Source organism: Tetrao urogallus (genome assembly GCF_951394365.1).
Source record: "Tetrao urogallus genome assembly, chromosome: 5".
NCBI classification, from domain to species: Eukaryota; Metazoa; Chordata; class Aves; order Galliformes; family Phasianidae; genus Tetrao; species Tetrao urogallus.
The window spans coordinates 5,661,987-5,674,902 of record NC_136818.1 but is presented as its reverse complement, the minus strand read 5'-3'; the positions used below and the strand labels follow the sequence as shown (position 1 = coordinate 5,674,902).

General features: G+C 38.5%; 1 protein-coding gene across 1 annotated transcript in view; it reads right to left on the bottom strand.

The window, feature by feature from the left end:
• Positions 1 to 6,566, bottom strand: part of TUT4 (terminal uridylyl transferase 4) — a gene marked incomplete at both ends in the record, with an annotated part of 34,557 nt that extends 27,991 nt beyond the window's left edge. The window contains 3 exons of the mRNA XM_079536325.1: positions 874 to 990; positions 4,378 to 4,541; positions 6,005 to 6,566. Of these exons, the coding sequence (XP_079392451.1) occupies positions 874 to 990; positions 4,378 to 4,541; positions 6,005 to 6,566 (843 nt within the window). The remainder of the gene's footprint in view (positions 1 to 873; positions 991 to 4,377; positions 4,542 to 6,004) is intronic.
• Positions 6,567 to 12,916: the final 6,350 nt, after the last annotated feature.

Sequence of the window (12,916 nt, the reverse complement as noted above, 5' to 3'; positions counted from 1 at the left end):
TATCTGTTCCTACATAATAGAAGCATCTGAGTGGAAAAAGCTACTTTTTCCACACAGGAATCACACAGATTTTTCAGAGCAGGCTGTACTGGAATGAAGGACATCAGTAGCAGAAGAGATATTCCTGGCTCCCAGGAAGTTTTAAAAAGTACAGTCTCCTCTTGCTGCTGCCTGAACAACCAGCACAAGAAAGAACTTTTAATGCATCACATTATAATCAGCTTATCCAACAGCAATAACTATGTCAGATGCATCAAATCATTTGGGGCTAAATGAAACAACAATTAGTTTCACACATTCATCTACTAAATGAAATGTCACTGACAACAGAAATAAGTAATAACCTGAAAATAGTTACACTATTTTCTACACTAAGCACATCAGTATGGTATGAAAATAACGTTTCATTAGTACTAGCCTTCATCTATCAACTGCTCTTTTCTCACTTGAGTAAACACAACACATTTTGAAGGGCTGCTTTTTGTGTGTATTATTTTTTTTAAGGGTTTTTTTTTTTTTTGAGTGAGGACCCACAGCTGCTGCAAAGTTCATTCCCAGTCATACATCAGTAATCAGAGCTGCCAACAGGTACTCTATGAAGTAACATTTGGACAGTTACACACACTGTCATGTGGTGTCCTACATAAAACTTTCTGAAGACAAATATTAAAAACTGAAACCATGCCCTGTCTTCTATCATTTCCATTCAGTGGTAAAGAAACCACATTTCTGAATTCTTGTCTCCATGCCCACATGCAAAGCATGGCACAAGACTGTTTCCATATTAAAGGTGAGGCTGGTTTGTTGCCATTTTATTCAATATTTATTATAACAGGGAAAAAAAAAAGGCATTTGAAAACATGGTTAACTTACCATTATATTTTTCTTATGACGTTTTTCTTTAATATGCTTGTGAGCTCCCTGGATATTTTCAATGTGAACTAAGCAGAGCTTGCATAGATACTGACAGTTGGTATATTCTGGGGAGCGCTGGGGAAAAATGGCCACAGATTAAAAGAAAATGTTGCTGCCAATAGTGTCTGAAAAACTCAACTGCCTCAATAACAAATTCTATTTAACAATTAGTTAGCATTTGCAATATAAGGGTGCTTTGTAAACATTATGTAATCTTCAAAAAACATGGTGCAAGTGGATTTTTACCCATATGACTAGGGAGGTAAAGAAAGGAAGTGAGATGAGTTGAATATAACACTTCTCAATACATTTTTTTGAAGCAAGATTAAGACCAAAGAGTTTCTGCCTCTTAAAGCTGAACTAAAGGAGAGTAAGCCATTCCCTTGTCAGCTCAAGCTTTTAATAACCACAGATTTATTAAATCTCTGCATTTATCTCCCCTTCTCTGAAGAGAAGATGGGAAGTCTTCAACACATTATCTATTGTATTTGTAATGACAAACAGTGGTGTTGTTTGGCTGCCATATTCACAGCACACTGTGCAAGTACTGCATTTTTTTGTTCTATTTAGAAGGGTGTAGCTGGCCGACAAGGAGGACAATAGCCAGATACTGCCTTCCTGATGATTAAATTCTGAATAAGGTGGGACTGTCTAACAAGAAATAAGATTCTACTTTGATGAATCATTTGAGGTGCTCAGCATTTTGGGTGGACAGGCGAGAGTCTGCAAGAAGCAGCTGAGCTGCCAAGCCTCTGGAAATCACAGGAGGAAAAAAGTCAGAAAGGATCCTCTCTGCAAAGATAGCGTGCTGTTCTCAGGTATTCCACTTTAACCTATCTCATCTGGCTGTTGTTCTTCTTGCTCTAATTAAACATTGCTATCGATGTAGGAGGCACTTTGACACATTCATTTCAAATGGGAGAGCTGTTCCTCAAGTCCCTCTTGAAAGGGCCCCAAAAATATGCCTGCAGACTTACTGGAAAACTTCTAACAGCTATTAGTTGTAATTGAAAGAGCAAAAGAACTACTTAAAAATTTCATCCTAATGTCACCAGCTGTCCTACCAACGACATAACAATGAATGAGCAGAGAACACCATTTTAAGATATTACAGCCTCTTAAGATTTCACTTCTCATACTGAAGACCAAAGTTACTGATTCATTCGGGTAAGTTTTTTATTTACTGAGTTTAATCCTCTGCTTTTCAGAAAAGAAGAACAACTGAGGAAGAAAGGTCTGATAGTCTCCAACTGTAGATTAAATCTGAACGTAAAACGCAATGGTAATTACACCTTTCTTAATAATTCTCTCCCTCCTTATTTTCTTTGAGATTGTTAGCTAATAAAATGAAATTAAACACCTTTTGGAACACAATTTACAGCTACACTTGGCTAGTTCAGAAGATTCACATATTTGATCCCAGATGACTGAAGGAGATCAGAAGTAATACTCTAACACTCTTCTAAAATCAACTGGCTATCAGCACTAACAACAATCAGGTACTCCTTTACTACACTGATCTGCAGTATTATGCCAATAGTTCCCAGAAAGGTTGAATCACATAATGCCTTTTATTTTGCCTCTACTGAAAAGCCTATTTCCATCATGTAGATATGCTTAACACCAAAGAAAAGGGAAATAGTTTTCTAAATAAACAAATAGCTTCAGACTATTATCAGAGCAAATTAGAAATCTCAGGAGAAGCCAAGCCTACTGAAATTTGTGTTTGGCAAACACATCCCAAAGGCAGATGTATTTTAAAGAACTCAAACAATGGAAAAATTCCAGGTCATTAGGAAAGAAAAATTCAAGAATATCTTTAAAAGGCTAGAGAGGATGAGTCAGTTAGAATTAGTGCCCAGTAAAATCCTCTAATAAATAAGTTATTAATAACCAGTCAGGAAAGAAATAGGCCATGGGTGACAAAGTGATTTGCTATAAACCAAACTACACTAAACCAATTTTAGGGTTGTTTTTTTAAAAGAAAATCATAAAGCTTGAGGAAGCAGCAGATGTTGCATGCTGAATTTTACAAAGTTTTTGTCATTTGTCATAGAATCTTAAGAAGGCAGTGAATAAATACTACCTAAGTAAAGAACAGAAAGGTGAGATTAAAGCTGCTCAGAAAATCGTCCTCAGAGCACACATTCCTACACTGGCTCATCACTGATCTAAAAGCATGTGCCACGTAGGTTCCAACAGGGGTCCTTCTGGGGTGAGAATCATTCACATTTTTGTTAGAGATTTACAAAGTGCAAAAGAGAGTGTGCTGACGACAGATGAGAAAGATAATGCTGGAAGTGATTCTGCATTTTGTGTTAAGATTCACTGTTCACAGTGTTCACACATCAAGTTCACTGATCACAGGAAATCAGAGACATGGAACACGAAACTTGCAACCAAATTTTATCAAAGCACCGCATCATTCCTCTTTAGATACTGTCAACTAAAAGAAATACAGGGCTGAGGACACCCAGTTGGACATTTCTTAAGAAAAGGATACGTGGATCATAGCTGACCAAGCTACAAGCCGATATCTTATTGCTGATAAAAAACAAACAAGCAAATAACAGCCAATAATAAAACCCACCCACAGGAAAAAAACAACCAACAGACATCCTAAACACAAATGCTTTACTTCAGATAGATTAAGCCAGCTTTCTTCTTTACACGTAAGGCATCAGCTAAAAGGCAGCATTCACTTTAGGATACCACAGTTAAATGGGCCAGGTGGTGGAAGCCCAGAGAAAAGCAACAAGAATGCACCATTAACTGAAAAAAACCCTTCTGACTACAGAACAAAGAGTGGATCTGGAAAGGACAAGTCTGCAGGGAGAAACGGTCATGATCTTCAAATGCGTGGAGAGTTGCTGATGAAGGTTATAAACCATTACGTTTATTTTCCTAGGCCAACATATGAGTAAAATGCTCCAGAGACACTTACATTAGGTATTAACTTCTGAGATACCTATAATGATTGCAAAACATATTTCATTGGAGATTACTGCAGCAGCTTAAATAAACATTTTTAAGAAGTCATCTTTAATACAGGTGACTTAGTCTGGTAGAAGGCTAACATACTGAAGATGCACTGAGGTTCCTTTCTGACCCAATACCTTGAATTTTCAGGTATAGGACTTTCTAGAAAACCTTAAGTAAGTAATGGAAATGTAAACCTTTACATGTGCAGAATTTAAAAAAAAACAACTGTTCTATGAATGCTGCGTGTGCCACAAAAGGAAGACAATGTTTTCAATTCCTATCTTGTCACAATTAATGGCAGTATCTTTTAACCTATTTTTATCTATTAATGGTTAGTATCTTAAATGACTGAAGTGATACACTATAAAGAAGGAACAGAGGCAACAGTCTGGAATAGAGATATTACTCAACCCAAAATATGGTGATGACACCAAAGGAAGATATTCATCTTCTTTTTTATCTGATAAATACTCAACCTACTTTTTCAAGTCGGGAGATATAATCTCTTTCCAGCCGCTCTTCAGCTTGTTTCAATCCCAGCTGCTGTTCAGCCGTCAGATTAGACTCATCAATAACAACTGTGCTTTCTAAATAGTCAGCTTCCAAGGTATGTTCTTCAGTTGATTCAGAATTCTTTATTTTACCTAGAGAAAGAAACAGTTATTTTCTTCAGAATAAACAAGTAAGAGTACAGAGGTCACTGCAGATGAGAGCATCTCGCTAAGAGGCGAGGCACAAAGCGAGTTATATTGCAGGCTAAACACCAGAACAAGTAAGGTTCATATTGCTAACTCCATTAAGGCCTTCAAGGCAAAAAAGAACAGAGTACATGAGGTCCTGATGCTCTGCTTAAGAGAAATAAAAGTACTAGGCTTAATTATTATTCTTTTAAATAACATATTTTGCTATGGAAACAATCCAAAACAACTTTAAATACATTAACCCAAACAACCTCAAAAAGCCAGCTGCCAGACATTTCAACCACCCATGTTAGATGACAGCTGGGAGTTGTAGTTGGGCAGACTATGACACATTGCCATGATACCAGGGCTAGCAACCACAGAGCTCTGGAATGCTGCTACTCAAACACACAGCTCACTTCCAGTCCAGTTCCTCCAGATGCCTACAAATTGTTCATAGTTCATTAACCTCTACAAACACCTACATCTTAAATTAGTAGTTTTTACATCACCTTCCTCTTCTTCCCTGAGACAAGCCTGGAAACAAAATCTGAGCAAATTTTCAAGTCCTGTTTGGCCAGTGACAGATCGTCCCCTCAGTACTGATGGTGGTCTACAAAGAGCTAGCCAGTCAGGGGATGCTACCATTTCAACTTTTTTTCCTGTTAAATTTTATAAAGATACCAAAAAATATTTATTTTTCATAGTTTCCCTTTTATTTTCACATTTCTGCTGCAGTGGTAGGAAATATTTCAAATGGAAGCTCTGCACTCTGACATTACAGCCTTCAAGCAACATTTTATTAGAGAATACTGTGTTCTGAAAAAGCATGACAAAGTCTATGATAAGAAGCTATCCTGAAATGAAATAAATCCTGACCCATGTTTAATTCTGAAACTGAAAAAGACATAAAAATTAAACACTCCTAAAGGTAACTTCTGATGCATGGAAAGTATTCCACAGCTCCCTAAACTGAAAAGCCATCTGCCAATTTTAAACATTTTTAGTAGGAAACAGAGCATAATACACACACAAAAAGGTAAATACTCCCCTCATATCTATAAAAAATGCTTTCTAACAGATTTCTTTTCTCCAGATCTTTCTGAAAAGCAGTAACACCTGGCATTTTCATAAATGGCAATGATATTATGAAGGGTTCTCCTCCAGCCAAGACACTATATTCACAAAATTGCCTGAAACCCACGCACTTCAAGCCTCTTGCAAAGATGTTTAGATTTAAGGCATAAAAAAAAAGTCATTATCATAGTCTCTTATTCTCTAAGTAATATGCTTATATTAACATATTACCTGTAAATGCAAGCAGCAACTTATTACATGTGAAAAAAACACACAACACAAACATTTCAAAGCCCATGGTTAACCATTCCATCAGAAAAAAAAAGTGTGTAACGTTGAGTAATACTCACTGAAGTCATCAGGCTTATGTTCCAGTTTTCTTTGATCTGAAGCAGTCCTACCAGGATCACCAGTCTGATCCACGTTAGTCTTCGATGCATGAACTCCAAGTGGATTTTCCAAAACCGGTTTCCCTTTGTGAGTAGCTGTTAAGGTTTCCATACTGACCCCATTTCCTGAAACATGGGAGCCTAGAAAGTTTTCTCCCATTTGTTGACCTTTTGTCTGTTTCAGGTTTTCTGCTGCTGATGATAAGTTAGAATTTTTTTTTACTTTTCCATGATTTCGCTCCTGAACATTTGACCCAGTGTCTTTAGTCCCAGGAATACAACTATTTACTTTGCACGATTTATTTTCTCCTTGTTTTTCAGAAAAAACATCATTTTGTTTACTTTTTTTGCTGCTATTCCCACTTGGAGAACTTCTCCCAATATCTTTCACAGATTTGTCATTTCTGTTATGCTTATAATTTTGATTATTTGTAACTTTAACTGCTTTGCCTTCCTCACTGACGAGACGGACAGACTTCCTTGGGTCATGATTTCCATTCTTTGAGCTCCTGGCCTCTTCCATTATAGTGAAGACCTGCTTCTCCTATCTCGGGTCCTCCTGAAGTGCAATTCTCCAATAATTTGAAGTTGATTTTAAATCCCCTGTGCAAGGATCGTGGCTGATTGTCTGCTGAAAAAAATAACGATAGACATTTGTAAACTGAGGGGAAAACATCAGTGCTCTGCAGAGGCAATACATTAAAATGAAGCTCTACAAAGAAAAATCAAACTACTAATGATTAACGAAAGCACGTTTCCCACTCCCCAGAGGCATAAGTGAATTCTCATAACATATTCTATACGACAAATAAAAATCATAAAAACGTCGTTAATCTTAACTTCTGTTTTAAAGAGGAAGGGATGTAAAGTGCCAAAAAAATGGCAGAACGTGGTGAAAAAAAACCCTCAGTAATAAATCTGCCAACAGCTTGCTTTTTTCTGTCCTCCCTATTTTTGGCTTTATGGGAAAAAAAATCTACAAGCCAGGATGTCTGCAATTACACTGAAAAAGAAAACTGAAGAAATCTAAAAAACATCAGCAATAAAACATACTGATTGAGTTAGCTCTGGAAAAAAAATCAGGGCTATAAATCAAAGCATTAAAAACAAATCTCACCTATCATCTACATCCATAGACACGTAAGCACAACATTTCACACATACAATTCTCATACAGCAATTACCATCAATTAATTAAGATTTTCATCAGTGAAAAACAGAAATAGTAAATGTTTTATTTAGCTGGAGACTGCCCTTACTTATCTAAACCTCTGTCCTTTAAGTAGTATATCATCTGAACTTCATTGAGACTTCTTAGAGACTACACTGCCAATGGGAAGCTAAGCATGAAGAATGGAACCTGTTATTAAGGAATTAATCTTTGCAATGTAGACAATGAAAAAGAAGAATCTGTGACAAGAACCAGGATTTTTTCTTTTAAAACAACCTTGAGTTGGCAGTAAGAAATTAGGAGAATAAAGTGTTAGACACAGAAGAAAATCCATTGTGTATAGCCATAGCAAGATTTGGAATTCTGGAACTCTTTCCAGTCCACCTACATACTTGGTAGTTAGAAGCATCATTTATGGAAATTTCTGGGTTTTAGAGAACCCATTAAAATAAGTACCTCATCTTTAGCAAAGGAATAGCATTGAAAAGAAAAATTAGTAACAGTAATAAAAACCAATAATGAATTACAACTATTAGGGTAGCATAAAGCACTTCTGTACTGCAAAAAAGAAACAACAGAGGGATCATATTAAAATGCCTCATAAAAAAATACGTCTTTTTGAATATCATCAGCATAAAGGGTAGTATATTTTCAGCTTACATAACTACCTACTATCTGTCACTTTGAGGAGACACAGACTCCAGGATACACTTCAGGATACGAACCACATACTAAAAATGGATAGCTTAAACCTTTGTTAACACCACTGAAATATATATTACCTTCAAAAAATTTAAAAAACAAAAGCAAAAACAAGAGCTTTTATAAAGTTAATGTCAGAGTCCTTAAAAAAAATAACAAACTCAGAAAAAAAAATGATGCCACTAAACATATTGAAATAGCTATGCATCTTACCTCGAAAAGTCATGTATTCCTATCAAACACCATTACATCTGGCTCACACTTCTAGATCAGAAGTTCAAAGACCAAAGTCCCAGAAGAACAAGCAGCATTTGCCTTTGGCTTGCAGTCCATCTTTCCCGCAGCAATTCTTACCAGCCCCACTGCAGGAATGACCACTCACATGGATCAGGGCTGTTTCAGCCTGACTGCAGTGAGAAGGGCCTGGGCTGCAAAACTTGGCTCTGGTGTGCGACACTCTGCCCAAAGAGTTGCCGGTAGGACTACTGGTATTACAGCTCCATAGAGCACCCCGTTATCTCTAAACAACACTGTGTTCTCCTGCAGAGGTGTGTATATATATTTTTAAAGGAAACAAAATGGAGGGAAAGACTCAAAATTCTAAACTCTTCTTTACACTCCATTTGTTTGCCCTGGGTGGGGTCACACACAAGCAAGATAAGCCCTCACTTCCACTTTCATTTCTCCCACAGTTGGGACAACCACACCATGCCACTGATGGAAGCTGGACTGACACGGCAGGGCACGCTCCTGTGCAATGGAAGGCAGCACCAGCCCTGACAGAGCACAAACGCCTTCCTCCAGTCCCTGCCACTTGGCCTGCTCCCACCCTCGAGCACTTCTGCAGAGACAAAAACTGGATAGCCAAAGCAGCTGGCAGGAGGCAGGAGCAGCAGGAGGGCTGCCAGCAAATAGCCAGAAGCGTGGTGGAACAACCTCCCTTGGCACCAAGGCCAGCCTGAGGTTACTGTGAGAATGCGGCACTGGAGCAAAAGGAAGGCTTCGTTCTGCTCTGCTTTTTCTAAGTGTCAGATTGCTGCAGTCACATTTCACAAGAAAGTTTCAAACAAATCCACAAACATTCTACTGCAGGCCCAAACTAGATCTCAGCTGTTCAATCAAAAACACAGTTACACATCCAAAGAGAACTCCAAGAGAAAGCTTTACACAAATGCACAAACTCTGCATACCTTTTATTAGCAGCTTCCTTAGTTTTAAATGAGACAGGAAAAGCACCTATCTGTAGCCCAGTTAGGAAACTGAAAACTGTAGTAACACCACATATTAAGAGGAAGTGTAAGCAAATGAAAGTAGTTAAGATTAAAAAGCAGAGAGATATAAGATTAAATAGCACTCATGCAATTTCCTGAGGCTTGAATATTTTGTAATAAGAAATGTTAAGAGTTTCACATAAAATTTTACTTTTAAGAGCCAGAGCAATAATGTTGTGTTTAGGGATGAATTTTGTACTTTAACACTGAAATGATGTAGCAAATTAACATTAACCTGAACTGCTGTCACGTATTCAGTATCAATCAAATCATCCATCTCAACAAACTGCCAAGCAAACCAAGTCACAAAATTTTATCATTTAAAAGGAAAAAGAGACCACTACTAAAACACGACAGCCTAAAAAAATCCTTCGTCCTCTGCCAGCCACTGGGCATCTTTACAGCAGAGAGGGAAATGGGGGGAGGGAAAGGAGTGCCTCCAAAAAGAATAACACATTTGGAAACAAAACACTGGAACACAGTGAATCAGTGCTGAGGTGGCATCTCTGCAGAAACCTGGAAGGCATCTCTTATTCACAAGCTCAGGCTCATACCAATTGCCCGACCTGGAATGAAAAGAGAATTTTCTCCCAGGCAGGCTGGCAACAAAAACAGTTTTTCACCTGCATCTGCAAAGTGGGGTAGATTCACCTGTTGAAAACATTTCAGCATATTTCATGTATTTAATATTTTGGTGTTAGGGACTCAGTATCCCTTCCCTGCTTCCCCCCCCCCCCTCCCCCCTCGAATGGACAGTGCCCATTTTACTCCTCTAAATCCACCTCAATGCTTGGCACTCCATTGAAAAATAATCTGGCTGAAATACAACAGCTTGAGGTAAGGGAATGTATCGTCTGACCTCAAATTCTAGAAAGTGGTTAAGCCTGCACACACCTACAACAACCAAATTTTAAAATGCTGAAAATTGGCTTACATTTTTCTACTATAGAATTCATTCTAGGCAGAGAAAATGAAGGAACAAGATTGTTTCACTTTCATTTCTTCTGTTTCCTTGTTCTCTCAGATTAGCAATAGAAAATTCTGCATTTGAATTGCAAAAAAACAGGGTAACACTTCCAAACAGGAAAGGAAAAAAAAAAAAAAGGAAAAAAAAAAAACAAAACAAGTTTCAAGATCTTTCTACCCATCTGCCCTTTTGTTTCTTCTTCAGCTTTTCAGCTGTAGTCAACTACTTTTAAAATCACCCATCTTGGGTCAGATTTCGCCAGGGCTTATGCAAAGGCCAAGTGGAATTGTGAGCTCTTCTACTCTGAGTTGAGACAGAATGCTCTTTTGCAAAGCATTTCTGTTTGAACCATTTTGTTAGCAGTCAAACGAAAGACTCTGAGTTCCTTACGCACTCATTCTGTGCTTTGCTGTCACAGTCTCAGCTGCAGCCTGGTTAGCAGGTGGAGGCGTGCTGCAGCTCAAGGAGCACACGCTGATGGTTCCTAGCTGTCCCCTATGAGGAAACAAAACTTTCTCCCGCCTTCCCCTCAGTTGAGACTGCTCCTCAACTGAGACATCATTTTTCCAAGATAACATGCAGAAATTCAGCAACCTTTTGACATTATGTTAAATGTGTTCTAAAATTTGCTCCCAACTGATTCAAATGTCCAAAGATGTCTACAAGAGTGTAGAAGAGCATCTAAAGGGAAAATGAACAGTCTCTTGTGGTCTTGTTTTTTTTTTCCTCAGGGACAACTAGATTAAACATATATAGAGAAAGTACTGTAAACATAACTGTTATCACCTTCATTCTGTAAAGTATTCCCTCCTTGAGATAGAGAGCCCTGACATTTTTATCTGAAAGCTGCCTTTATCTGCCCCATTATGATTGTCCACAAGCTGAAATCTTCCCAGCCAGCCTCACGACGTACAAGGGTGATTAACCTCAGCCTCCCAACACAGTCCAGCTGAACCTCCAACACAAATAAAGTGAAATTCAACAAACAAAGGCTGCAGCCAGGGACAGAAACAAAAGGACAGGCTGTCTCACACGCTCTGCTCATATTGCAGCACAGGTGATGTCTCCTCCTGCAGACAGCGCCAATGTCCTAGTGAGAAGGGAAGGGGGGAATGAGTCTTCTCTACACTGGTTATAGCTTCAGGCCACTTTTTCCACTTGAAAACTCACACATATCATTCCCCTGTTCTGTGCCAATAGTTAAGAAGAAAAATCACATGCTTATATTTGTTTTGGGATAAAGTAGACATAACTGTTATCAATCCCTGGTGTTTTTCCAAACTACTTAGAACTAAAACTATCAGAAGATTACTGACCACTAAAGCGCCTCAGGCTCCACCAGCAATAAACCCACAGGTATTCTTAGTAACAAACATGTAAGTGCTATCTACGCAGTCTCAGAGCCTCCAGTCTCTAGAAGCTGCAGGATTCAAGCTTGTAAGCAGAGTACTTCCAAAATCTATCCAGAAGGAAGGCAGGGCAGTACACATAACATTAAACATAACACAGACACAGCAGTACTTTAGCTCTGGGCCTAGGGAAGATGAGCACGAAGCTCTGATGTTAATGTTACCATGAAGGATTAGAAACTTCTAAGAAGGACTCCTTAGATAAGCAAGCTTACATATAGAACTGTAGTGAGCTTGTATCTGAATTAGACAAGTGCCCATGAATAACTGAACTAATGGGAAATGCTTTGCTTTATACAAAACAGTGCTGATGTTTGTAGGTATAAATACCCCACGACCAAATCCTTAAATAAGCGGAATATGTAAGACAGGAAATCCAGACATGATGTGCCTGTTACCAGCCAGCTCCTATTCACATTGACACCCACTGTCTTTCCTATAGCAAGATGTGGCTCACTGCAAAGGTAAGAAAGAGGCATGCCAACAACAGCAGATGCCAAATACTTCTTTCTGAACTATCACTGCCACCAACTCCCATCCCTAACTCAGGAAAGCCCTCCTCTCAGTCCCACTAGCTGTGCAGTCGAGCTGGACTCTCTCTCCTTCCTTTTATATTTCACATAAGGACTTTGAAAGCCTCGATATGTTTGGATTCTGACTTCAATTTTACTGCAATAATTGTTTTAACTTTTGAAAAACACTAGAGCTCCACAATCAGCTGAAGCACTGAAGCCAAAAGAGGGGTGCCACCTGCCTCAAACATTGCTCTGTGCTGTAAGGTACATTCTGTAACCAGATCAGGAAACTGAACCAATTCAGCTCTCACTTTAAAAACAAACACATTTGTACCAACACTGGGTAGGAGGCTGGAAAAAAAAGCAAAACAGTACAGCACTACATATGTGTAAAGCCTGTCAGAGGCTCGAGTAGCTTCTGAAGGCCTGAACTGATCACGAAGCTGGCTTAGACTGTAGCTACATGTTTAAATCCAGTCTATCCACCTTGTTCGTAAAACTCCATTTGTGCTAAATAAAAATACAACCTTACGTACTTTCAGCATAGAAGTTTATCTGGTTCTTGCATTTAATGACACTGATCCTTTCACCCAACTTCTAATCCTTTAGGACATTCTTTGAACTGCTTCACACCAGTTGCAAACTGGTTCACAAACTAATTCACTAATGCAAATGGATTTGCTACCTGTATCCCTCTCACTGCTTTCCTGGTAACCCGTGCTTTCACTCCTGAAAGAAATATGCTGAAAACCATGACTTGAAAAAAGCTGTCAAGTATACATTCATATAGTGAGCACACTGACTGAGTAGTAACTGTTTCTAACACAAAATCAATTCC